The sequence below is a fragment of the Haliotis cracherodii genome, unplaced genomic scaffold, assembly GCF_022045235.1.
Source record: "Haliotis cracherodii isolate W230 unplaced genomic scaffold, xgHalCrac1.p SCAF_8, whole genome shotgun sequence".
Classification (NCBI taxonomy): domain Eukaryota; kingdom Metazoa; phylum Mollusca; class Gastropoda; order Lepetellida; family Haliotidae; genus Haliotis; species Haliotis cracherodii.
The window spans coordinates 30,619,254-30,632,343 of NW_027266341.1; the positions used below are offsets into that span (position 1 = coordinate 30,619,254).

Sequence of the window (13,090 nt, forward strand, 5' to 3'; positions counted from 1 at the left end):
GGCTGACAAGCCATTTTCCCATTATCTATGGCGGGCATATGGAATGTAATCTGTGAAGAGGGTCCATAAACCCTAATGCAACGGACGCATGTTCATTTAGGGCAATTTACGAACGAGAGAAAACAAATGACATTGGTCGAACTGAGAGCATCGAAAGCCATTATTCACCGGCGCTAGAGGGCGCATCCGTCTGTAAAGACAGTCCCGCAGATTAGTTGAGATCAGAACGAGGCTTAGGCTGCGCGTGCCGTTACAGCAGGCGACATCGACTAGTTGCATCTAGAGTGTCAAAACTGGTTTATAACTTAGTGAGTGACTTTCATAGAACGAGATTAATACAGTTATAGTTCTCAAGCAACACATTAGAACAATATTGGTTGTATTGAATCTCAGTATCTGTTTCCTGGTTTTCAGGAGTGTGTGTTTAAGTTTTGGGGCCTGGGAGTTACAGAATCTAATATTTGTCTGGAAGGTACCCATCACTAGAAGTGCAGGAAAATCATTGGTACTCGTAGGCATGGGTGTTTTAAGAGTCCATGTAATTGTTGGTGATCGTGTTAATATCAGTGATGTTGGCTGTGTTGATGGTAGTGTTCCTGGGAGTGTTCTTGGTAGTGGAGATGGTAGTGCTGATCCTAGTGTTAAACGTTAATGGTAGTGCCGATGGTGGTATTGATGATAGTGTTGATGGTAGTGCAGACGAGAGTGTTGATGGTAGTGTTGATTGTGGTGTTGTTTGTAGTGTTGAAGGTGGTTTTCGTGGTGATGCAGATTGTTGTGTTGGTGGCAGAGTTGATGGTAGTGCACGAGGTATTGTTGTTGGTGGTGCGGATTGTTGTTTTGATGGCGGTGCTGATTGTTGTGTTGATGGTAGTGTTGAGGGTGTTGTTTATTGTAGTGTTGAAGGTAGTGTTGATGTTGGTGCTGATTGTTGTGTTGATAATGTTGATTGCAGTGGATATGGTAGTGTTGGCGGCAGTGTTGATTATAGTGCATATGGTAATGTTGATGGTAGCGCTGATTGTTGTGTTGATAGTGTTGATTGCAGTGGATATGGTAGTGTTGGCGGCAGTGTTGATTATAGTGCATATGGTAATGTTGATGGTAGCGCTGATTGTTGTGTTGATAGTGTTGATTGCAGTGGATATGGTAGTGTTGATGGTAGCGTTGATTGTGGTGTTGTTTGTGTTGTTGATGGTAGTTTTGATGGTGGAGCAGATTGTTGTGTTGATAGTAAGGTTGATGGAAGTGTTGATGGTGGTGTTGATGGTGATGGTGATTGTAGTGTTGTTGATAGTGTTGATGGTAATGCAGATTGTAGGGCTGATGGTAGTGTTGATTGTAGTGCTGATGGTAGTGCTGATGGTGGTGTTGATGTAGAACTGATGGTAGTGTTGATTGTAGTGGTGATGGCGTTGTTGATTGTAGTGCTGATGGTAGTGTTGATTGTAGTGCTGAAGGTAGTGTTGATTGTAGTGCTGATGGTGTTGTTGTAGAACTGATGGTAGTGTTGTGGTGGAGTTAATTGTTGTGTTGATGTAGTGTTTGTTGTAGTGCTGATGTCAATGCTGACGGTAGTGTTGGTCGTAGTGTTCACCGTTTCTGATAATGCTCATCTTGTTTCATGCTGATTGCACAGTTGATGATGGTGCTGGTATGTGTGCTCATGGTAGTGTAAAGGACGTAACTCATGAGAGTAGAGACTGCTTTACGTAAAACCCTAAGACAACAGTAGATGCTACAACAATCCTACAACACATATAACATATAAACACAATATTATACACAATGTACACAGACACAGGCTAATAAAGAAGGGTCTCTTCCTCTCATTCGGCCCTTTACAGCTGCTCTATTCAAAAGTTATATTTCTAATGATTGTCTTATTCTCGCGTTAAACATGACGCCTCTCGCAAAGTCCCAAATAACAAATAAAGACCGTCCCTAACATATCGCTAAGTTTGCTGATACTCCAATATCACATTTACCTGGAAGAAAATTAAGGCTACTAGCCGGGGCTTATCAGTGCCGCCCCAGGCCTCAAAGCGAGGCGACAATGGACTAGTCAAATAGATACACGTGTTTATTTATTTCAGCTCGCAAATCAAAGATTTAATCAATGTGTTCTCAATGCTCAGAAGGAGGGTCGTCTTTTCAAGATGGCCGCGCTACCTGTTTGTTATCGTTATTGTCCGGTGCAAATCAAATGAAGATAAAACTCCTTACAGCGGAAAACTAGGGTGGCGCTAAGCCGAGTTTATCCCCCATGTCTTCTCTCTGATAAGATGCATTGGCAGTAATTGTTTATCTCATATTTCCCATTTATAAATCACCCCAGACCCGTCTTTTAATCAATTCTATGGCTGGGATACTCAAGTATTCATTTTATTAATCATAATGTCCCACTCGAAATGGGTCGACTGCTTTAATTATTCCGCGCTCGCTACATGGCGTTACTAACGACTGGTTTTGTATTGGTGTTTAATGGTAGACGGATGCGCTCCCCGGTTGGGGGTTGTCCCGTTGTCTGCCAGGAACAACAGATTTGACAGACAATCCTGACATAGGACATGATCCTTCGGACAAAATAATTTGAAACAGATATTTTGTGATGGTGGTATTTTCTGTTGGTAGGTCAATTGATTCTGAAAAGGCAATTAGAAACATTAAAGATGAGGAATAACGGAGTAATTGAGAAATTGAGTACTTGAACCAAAACTACAGAATGCTAAATTATTGATAATATTCACTGTAGTAATTCATGTGAAAGTCGGATCTATGTGATTCGTTCGTTCGTTCGTTCGTTCGTTCGTTCGTTTTTTCTATTTATTGGCCAACTAAATCTGTTCCGCTAATGTAAATAATTTCAAATTTCACCACATCATCATCATCATCATCATCATCATCATCATCATCATCATCAACAACAACAACAAAACTATTACAATAAGTATCCCCTCGTCATAAATACCAGCAGTAAGTATTTGTCTTATCGTACTACATGTACAGTCCTGATCCATATCTAGTACCTGCTTGAGTGTACTCACCGCGTGACATAACACAGGTAGATAGAGCCACTGTGTATCTGCAGCAGAGCTATAGTCATTATCACCTACCTCGCCCATCCGTCTCGGCATTGTGTAATGTCGGCGTTTCTTTTGCTAATCACCCTATTTGTTCCACACTGTGTATTTTGTAAGTTTGTGACAAAGGGATGGTTATCATACAGATAAAACATTGATACAGGTGACAGAGGTGTAAAGTGGTGTGTATTGTGTCGGTCCAATATGCAAGCATATCGCCAGATACAAATGAAGATATTAGGCTGTATGGTGGAGTTGGTTAATACTTCTGTAACTATGTCATGGTCGTTTGAAGATAGCAGGAGGGACTATCGCGGTCTTTGTTTGCATAGATATGATATGTTGTTGAAGGCTTTGAGATGGGGATGGAAAAAAAGTTCACAATAACCATAACAACAATAACAATGATGATGATGATGATAATAATTGATTATAATAATAATGACCACAACAGTAGTAGCAGTAGTAGTAGTAGCCGTAGTAGTAGTAGTAGTAGCCGTAGTAGTAGTAGTAGTAGTAGCAGTAGCAGCAGTAGTAGTAGTAGTAGTAGTAGTAGTAGTAGTAGGAAGAAGATGACAAATTAACGGCTTTTGTGATCGAAACGAGTTTCATATTGATGAGGATGAGGATGAGGACAACAACGATGATGAATGATGTCGACGACGATTTTGACGAATATGACGAGTTAATGATAACTATGGCCAATATGAGTTAAGCATTAATCATGACGGTGACGACGATGATGAATATAAGATAAGTAGTAGTAGTAGCCGTTGTAGTAGTAGCAGTAGTAGTAGTAGCCGTAGTAGTAGTAGTAGTAGCCGTAGTAGAAGTAGTAGTAGTAGTAGTAGTAGTAGCAGTAGCAGCAGTAGCAGTAGTAGTAGTAGTAGTAGTAGTAGTAGTAGTAGTAGTAGTAGGAGGAGGAGGAGGAGGAGTTTAGAAAATGTTTAGACATTTCTTTATATCTTTGTCATATGTTATAAAGTAAACTGACGGACAAAAGAAAATATACACTTGAAAACTGAATTTGATAAAAAAATTACAAACACTATCAAAACGTCTGTAGGTTGAAAACAGTCGCCGAAACACTGCAATCTTAATGTCAAAACACAGCTATGATACCCGTATCAAACACATCGCTATCGAAGAACCATTTCTTGTTTGTTTCATGTTTAACTACCATCAAACACGGGTGTATAATTTCTTTTGCTCGGCAGTTTATGAACAGACACACTTTTGACGGTGGCAGTTTCTTTCCGTTCACGAGAAACTAACCAAACAAAAGTCTGTTTGAGTTTATAGCACAGCCGTTTGCCGATACACCATGCTATAGTTCAATGGCCAGAGTCGTGTTCCCAGGTTCCCGGGTTCGATCCCCTGGCGTACCCACGTGGACACATTGGTGTACGAGCTGAATGCAGCAAACGGAGATTGTATAATTACTCACCCATGGGCCAAGTGTTAATGTGATTGAAAGCAATCGTGCCTTCCTATATGTCGTGAAACTAGTCAATGCATTCTCTTATTGCAGTTATTCAATAAAACACTATCGACCGATCTGTCTGATGGTTTATTGAAATGACACCGCAGTCATGTAACAGTGACGTAGATCTCCCACAGAGTAGCGACGGGTGGTATGAGAGGGTTATATAAGTCACAGAGACACCAATGGGTCTGCGGAGGTATTGACGTCGTTGCATGTGCTGCCGGTATTGCCCCGGTTGGATTCTGAGGCAGATTTGGCCTCCATAGACCCCCATGTTGTCATACAAATCGACTATATATGATCGGATGATACCTGGCTGATGGTATGTCATCGTTCACAGACGTCGAATGTCGTTGCTCATGTTGTCCATCACTTATGTATTTACCCCTGTTGCCTGCTCTGGTAATGTCGCACAGTGCTTTGAAACCACTTTTCTTCACTCACTCACTCACTCACTCACTCACGCACGCACGCACGCACGCACGCACGCACGCACGCACGCACGCACGCACGCACTCACTCACTCACTCACTCACTCACTCACTCGGCATTGACGCTTTGCCGTGATCCACTTTTGATGTAAATATGATCTTCACCGATGCCAAGGAATATTCCCTCTGTAGAGCGATCTCAGACTGTGTCAACCTTCTGAGTTTCGTTGATGTACTGTTTCCAGGTAGGTGTCCATTGATGCTGGCGTTTAGCTACATGCCATCAATTCGTTCACTACCTGGGACTTAAGATGGCAGCGGATTTGTCCTATATGTCATAGAGATAAAAAAGAAATCGATAAATAGTTTATTTCTAGTACTGCAATATGCTCACAGCAGTACAATAACAATGTCACATACAGATAAGAGTGTCCTGGTTTACGGGACACATATATACAATTTATTACAAAATTTATTAAAAGCGACAAAACCCCATCCACATTCATAAGAAATATCGGCTAAAAGTAGAGTCGATTGGACGATTCCGACTTTTTGATGAGCATGTGTTTATGAGTTTATCATATAAAAATGATACAGGTGTTCGCGAAAAGGTCAGCGTATCGTGCCCAGCGGGTGACGCCTATCACTAACACATGCAAGGGCAAGTCAATAGGTCACCTGAAAAATAACGAGAAAGTATGTGCAAGTCAAAATAGGGAATTGCATCCGACATAATTTTTGTCACTGATCTTAAACACGTTTAAACTTTTAAAGGAAGATAGAGTTGGACGATGCTTAATACTATTTATAGGCATCCTGTTATACATTTTAAGTAAAGTAAAAGTTGAGAGTTGTTGAAAAAGCATAATAAGATATCACTGATACGAGCTTTGCAGTGCTGTCCAATGAATGAAAAAAGGGTAAACCGATTTATAAACCAGATTAAATGTATTATAGGCAGTAAAGACAACTCACTCTACCGCTCTATCATTACCTCGCTGGGTCGGGGTGTCAATATTCACCACCCGGGAAAAGTGTCTCTAATCCCTCTTAGCCTGGAGGCTATCTTGTCAGCAATCTATCAAATCTGTGCGAGACCAAGCCGCTTTTGTCGAATCTGGATGTAAAAACCTGTGGATGATTTAGCAAATTGACTCACACTACATACAGCGAGTCAAACATTCAATGTATCATTCAAGGATGCACGGGAAAGATCTAAAACTTTCAAAAACTAAATGATTCTAAAACCACAGAACAGACAGCCAATTCAGACGCGCGTCTGCGTTAACCATGCTTTAGTCTATTGTTCAGGGAAGAAAATGTGAATGTGTTCCTTATTTAGAATAACAAGAAAGAAAATAAACCAGAAATATTTGCAGTTTTAAGTTATTACATATATATCGGGTATCTACCGGAGTTATATTATGCCAATGTTTAAGCCTGCGTTGTGCGATCATGTGTCTATACAACGCCTACCGTACCTGTTTATTTGTAAAAACTAATTAAATATTTTCATCTCCTTTGATCTTCTTTATTAATTTGTCCATGGCACGAATGACTGCTTACGTTGTTAGTTCATTCATCACAGTTCTTAAAAGCATATTTAAAATACACTATCGATTCGCACTTTCAAAATTGACAAACACACTTCAAAAGAGAAAATTAATTGACGCGTGATGACAGAAGAATAGTTTAATTCACACTTTCTCAAACCCCAAACAACCTTCAATCGCACCTTTATTATATTGTTGTCTTCCTTTGTGTGATTATTTACACTGTCGCGCGTGCACACTGGCTTTTGATGATGGTATCGTGCGATTAAGGAAATGTATTCTGATACACATTGCTAACAGTACCATTCATACATAAAACATGTTAAATGGTATTCCTTATCTGATGTATGAAATCATGCATTAACATATCAAACCAACCTTAGGTGATAATTCTGTTACGACTGAAATAGACATGTATGTAGTACTTCATGCACTGTATTAAACATTGCGTTATTTGTACAATGACGGTATGTACATGAAGATAGAAGTGCATCTCAAGATCTCGCAAAGTCTCGCGCATTGCGGGATAGCTAGTGATTATCCAATATGGCGGATGTGAACATAGGATTGAGTCGACTGGAATGTTTCATCCGACATTTGTGATGTATGTTGACACAGTTTGATTTTTTTCTGACCCGTAACGACGACCATATTAGTTATCACACATGGATGATTTGAGTGTGATACAATGGAATATCGATTTTGCGATTACAGACGATAATACAACGGGGTCGGCGAGGTCAAAGTATCACCCCTTTAATACAGCATATCACTGCAATAGCCTCATATAGAAGCTTTTGAACGTGACGATCACACACCATTATTATGTAAATAGGTATTTGTACGGATTGTGCACTCTGTGTCAATAGAGTTTATGCATAGTGCAAATAAAACAGCACGTTTGGTGATAAAAACTACCAAATATTCAGGAAACGTAACACTTCTTTCAAGCTTTTTTCAGAAGCCGAAATACAGACGCATTAATTTTGAGATTTAAACAATGGAAATGTGGGGAGGCTTTCCCTCTGGTATTTTGACCTTTGACATGAAGGTGTTTCAGTGTGTTAATACTTAGCAGTGTAGAAAAAAAGGTGTGTCATGCAAGTATATTTGTGTTCAGAAACATTCAGTATCAGATCAATATTTGTAAATTGTGATTCTGACAACTTTTTGCAACCGAAGGAGCGCTAACTGTCAGATGAAACTAGCACTGCAAATAGAATGCGCGGTCGCACCGAAGCCATTGCTAGACAAGAGCCCAGTTGAGTGGCCAACAACTCGGCTGAAATCATATTGAGACCTCCCGCCATATTGTTTGCTTGTTGAGCCCGAAAAGACGAATGTTTCACCCACTATTGAACCTTTTTACGTCAGTGATATATATGTAGTTAAAGCTGAAAAAAACATGAGAAGGATTCAGTATTCAGGTGTTACACCAGACAGACATATTCATTATCTCCCACTAGGACACTGACTGATAGACTGACCAGGTGGAACTTTGTTTGATCCCCACTAAATCATTCGCATTTTTTTGTGTGCGTTCCTAATTCTTAATGCACTTTTTTAATCGCGTTAACTGAGTGAGTGAATGTGCTTTTACGCCGCTTTTAGCAATATTCCAGCAATATCACGTCGGGGGAAACCAGAAATGGGCTTCACACATTGTACCCATGTCGGGAATCGAACCCGGGTCTCGAACTTAGGCTCCCCGACCGCCCATCGTGTCAAATGAAATAGGTTCCACGAGTGATAGGTATATATATCTATAAAGAGAGAGGGGAAGACAGACGAACAGACAAGTTAAAAATGAGAAATAGTGCGATTATAAAATCTACGTGATCTGAGAAATTTAGGAACGCTAAAGGGGGCACGGGTGGCCCAGTCGTCTAAGGCGCCGCGATTCGCTGTGCAGAGTTGCGTCCCTTGGGCACGCCAGAAACCTATGATTGTCGGTTCGAATCCCGGTTCGCCCCGATTATGTTTCTAGGTTTGTCAGCACCATACCCGTGTTCGTGAGTTTCACCGAAGTGGTCAACGTCTGAGATCTGCATCACTTCGGGCTTTCCTCCCACATTAAGCTGACACGCCGTGATATAACTGGAATATTGTTAAAAACGGCGTTAAACCGTTAAACTCACTCACTCACTAGAAACGCTAAATGCTTTCATAACTATGGAATCCTGGGACATCGTTGTAGCGTCGTAGTATTGTCGTCCCTACAAAAACAAGCAAAAAGTGTCTAAATTAACCAAAGCGCGACAATAACACAATTTCCTTACTTGGACTCCATACATAACGCTGAAATGTTCTAATACTGGACCAACCGCCTCTCAGATGGGCGTCAAGAGTGTTCGTTGTTTAAAAAAGCTACACGCGTGGGTACACAGAGTGCATTTATCAGCGGAGTATAACTTTGTATAGCGTCAGGAAGGTTTGCTCATATATTCATATATACACTTACAATCAACTTACCCTGCATTAAGTTCACGTTGGCGATACACACGATTAAATTGAATAGATCTTGATTATGTTAGGGAAGTCTGCTCGTAGAATTACTGAATACTGAATACCATCACAATGAGAATACTTGTGGAATGTACCCAATGAGGATCGTAATAATTGTAATACGATTAATATGGGGATCGGAATGGCAACTGATTGTGGACAGTACACTACCGGACAAAAGAAAGTATACATTTGAAAATTGAATTTGATCAAAAACTTACAAACGTTATAAAAATGTCACTAGGCTGAAACACTGTAAACGTGAGGTCTAAACACAACTCTTGTACCTGTATCAAATACATCACCATCGGATAAGCATAACCTTCTTTCGCCCGGTACTGTACTAGATGAATGTTATTCAATGCCGCAGTTATCAATATCACAACTATATCACGTAAAGCTTTGGCTTATCGTGTCTTGGCCATACAATTCAGTGGTTGATATCATGAACAACGTCAAGGGTGACGAGTGAGTGAGTTGGGTTTAACGCCGCTTTTAACACTATTCCAGTTATATCGCGGTGTGTCAGCTTAATGTGGGAGGAAAGCCCGAAGTGATGCAGGTCACAGACGTTGACCACTTCAGTGAAACCCACGAGCACGGGTATGGTGCTGACAAACCTAGAAACATAATCGGGGCGAACCGGGATTCGAACCGACAATCATAGGTTTCTGGCGTGCCCAAGGGACGCAACTCTGCACCGCGAATCGCGGCGCCTTCGACGACTGCACACCCCCCCCCCCCCCGTAAACACCCGCCACCCCCCGCCCATGCCCCGCTCCCGCCCAAAAGGTGACGATGAGACATAGCAAGATCGACCCCAGCCCGACCACCCAAATGTAGTCGCCTATACAGGTACGACGTGTCAGTTTAACGGAGAAATACTCATAAATTGCTAGTACATTCAATATTGCATCGTTATTTGTGAGACATTGTACTAGGTGTCTCTATTGGGTGGTGTGCCTGGTCCAGATTCGATCACACACCGCAGCTTTTGGTTCCATATTTCAACTACGATGGTGAAGGTCGTTCCAACACCACCATGACCTTGCTTACATCGACTTCAGTTTCAGATGAAGTCCAGCATCCCACAGATGTGTATGAGTTATCTCTTCGGAATCAGCTGGTCCTCCAGATCGATCATAACATAACTTGAACAGAACAGATTTTACATGGCATTAGAACTGAAATTAAAATGAAAATAGTTATTTAACCCGACAAAATCCCATACTGTCCACATCGCGCCCATTAATCGAGCCCATTTGGCTATAGCATTCATCTAACGAAAACAAAATGAAGGCATAACCTGTGCGCAATTCCAGCCCAAGTTTATTAATCTGAAATCAATTTGTGTAAATGGCGCTGCCATTACCAAGAGTTGTTCTAATGTTATTTCCCTCACGGCAAGCGTGTGGTTTCCCTTACTGTGGGATTAATGTTGTATAGATTTCTACCGCGATTTTATGTTGTCAGATAAACCGGACACAGTCATTGATAAGATTTCTTGATAAATTTCTAGCAATAACTGTTATCTTTTACCCAAATGCGCGAGATGAGGCGAGAAAAACTGAGAATTATGGCCACTTTTTTATGGCGTTCATTTCACTTTGACACCTCACTCATCAAATCTATTTCAATATATGACAATTCTGGGTGATAAAAGAGCACTATCTCTTTCATTTCAATGACTTTGCGATTTTAATACACAGTTCAATTCTAAACGGATTATATGATGTAATGACGCTTACAATTGGCTTTTATTACAGTTATTAGCAATTGAAAATCTTTGAATAAACGAGATACATATTTGAGCATCTCACCCATAGCTTCGTCTGGAGCCACCTATCACCTATCTTTGTTTTTTACCACGTACGCTGTCCTTAATTATGAAATAAAGAAGTTGCTTGACATTTTAATGTCTATTACATTGAATATAACATATGTCACACCGAACACCAGAGTTTGGAACAAATTATACATTTTGATTATTATCCATGTTTTATTTCAACGAGTTTGTCAGGGGGATAATTCAGTGTGATGAGTTTGTGTTGTGCATGTACTTGCTGGTCGTGGTAGAATAGTAGTGGTAGTAGTAGTAGTAGTAGTAGTAGTAGTAGTAGTAGTAGTAGTAGTAGTTGTAGTTGTAGTTGTAGTTGTAGTTGTAGTAGTAGTTGTAGTGGTAGTAGTAGTTGTTGTAGAAGTAATAGTAGTAGTAGTAGTAGTAGTAGTAGTAGTAGTAGTAAAATTGGTAGTAGTGGTTGTAGTAGTGATATCTTTTGATAACATTTGTTATTATTTGATCGCCTACAATTATCAGTGGTATATTTTTGGATCGGCAGATTATATATTTTTGTATCAAGTATCACCTTTGTATTATTTGAAAATACATCCATTAATCAAAGTCCTTGGGTCAGTATTCCTTGTTTACTTGATAATAAGACTATCGCAACTTAATACAGCTATCTCTACATTCAGTCAACGCATCTCACAGGGTCGTGATAAAACATGTACTATGGTATCACAAGGACCTTGAAATAAGGAGACAGATTAGTCTATTTAGTAAGTGATAAATAAATAATCCTTCATAAAATTAATTCTAATCCCACTCTAAACTGAGGCACCAAGTCAAAAATGCCATCTGACTGAATTCAAATCTTTATTTCCGTTATTCGACGTTCGATACATCAGCTGAAACCATTTCCAAAACAATGCATTCCTACCCCTCCACAACCCCCCCCCCCCCCCTCCCTTCCCCTCCCCTACCCCCACCCTCCCCTTCTCCTCCTGTCCCTCCTTCACACCTGTTGAACATACCTACGCACCGTGCTCATCACTGGGAAACGCAGAGAGGACTGAGCCAAGGCTGTCTCTCTCTACCCCTCCTCTTAACGGATTTATTGTGAAATAGATTTGTTCCCATTGTGTGGCTGGCAAGTAAATAAAGTCATAATGGTTTCTGAAATGGCGGGACAAGTTCCTCTCAAACCGTGACCTTTGTCCGCAAAGATTAAGAGCTAAAGTCACCGGACAAACGAATTCAATAAGTCAAACTTCTAGTTGTACTCCAGCCGCTGTTGTAACTGTGCGGTTAGTTTACATGTGAACCATTCCCCCTTAAGAAGAAAGTAAAGCTCAATATTGGGAGAGGGTGGATATATCATTTAATCAAATGAAACTTACGCCATACACAGAAGATTTTCAATCTAAAGTTTACCTGTCGCTGGTGGCAGACGTTACGCTTATGCAACACGTATTGAAGATGTAGACTTCGACGCTGTGACACTGTTTAATATTGCCGACGGCTCCGGTTTCGACAACATTCAATGCATTTATAAATCCCCACTTCATACCGTTTGTAAACCTCTGCGGTGTATGTTGCACGTATATATTCAAATGTGCGTGCAATATAGGGTTGTCAAACAAACGAATAGACTTTCTGATGTTTGTCATTTATCAATTTTAACGTGTCAGAAATAATTTGTAAAAAGTGTTTATCTGATAAACGTATTTATTCTATTACTTCAACCTCGCCGTAATAAAGCTTATTGATTTGTGTTTGCTCGCGCTTGGTAAGCTGGGTCTCCAAATTGAAAACCATTCAAGACATCAAAGGGCGTTCACCAAAAATATTAATATTGAAATTATTCTTATCTTAATACTTTGAGATAAAGCAAGTATTTGGACACAGATAGGGTTTTGTCTCACAAACCTTTTTGAATATTCATGCCCAATAAATATGCTACGACACCCTTGAAATATTCTTGTTTTGATCAAACGAAAGAAATATGTATGATTCCGGGCTAAAGATGGTTCAGTTTTCGATTGATGTGACAAACTGTAAATGTATGGAGGACAGTCATGTCATCTTTGCACCAACCGAACTTACGTTTCTGAGGTTTGATCATCGCTTTGATGAACCGACAGTCGCCCACACGATACCTTTCACGAAAACTTTCAAATTAAACCTATGTATGTTAAGGGCAAAGGTAGTTTAATTTAATATTATATTCAAACAATACCTTTAAGGCATGC

General features: G+C 40.3%; 1 protein-coding gene across 1 annotated transcript; it reads right to left on the reverse strand.

Moving 5' to 3' along the window:
• Positions 1-641: 641 nt before the first annotated feature.
• LOC139450933 (uncharacterized) lies at positions 642-3,137 on the reverse strand. The gene is made up of 3 exons (XM_071232758.1): positions 3,117-3,137; positions 2,462-2,527; positions 642-1,454 (listed from the first exon to the last, which is right to left on the reverse strand). Exons 1-3 carry the CDS (start codon positions 3,135-3,137, stop codon positions 642-644), a joined length of 900 nt encoding a protein of 299 aa, XP_071088859.1.
• Between the last annotated feature and the right edge of the window lie 9,953 nt (positions 3,138-13,090).

Coding starts and splice junctions, on each gene's coding strand:
- LOC139450933 (XM_071232758.1), bottom strand. CDS start 3,137: ATGCCGAGACGGATGGGCGAG. Junction 2,528..3,116: donor TGCCGAGACGGATGGGCGAG/GTAGGTGATAAT, acceptor TGTTCCTGGCAG/ACAACGGGACAACCCCCAAC. Junction 1,455..2,461: donor ACACCAATACAAAACCAGTC/GTTAGTAACGCC, acceptor CACTACCTTCAG/CACTACAATCAACACTACCA.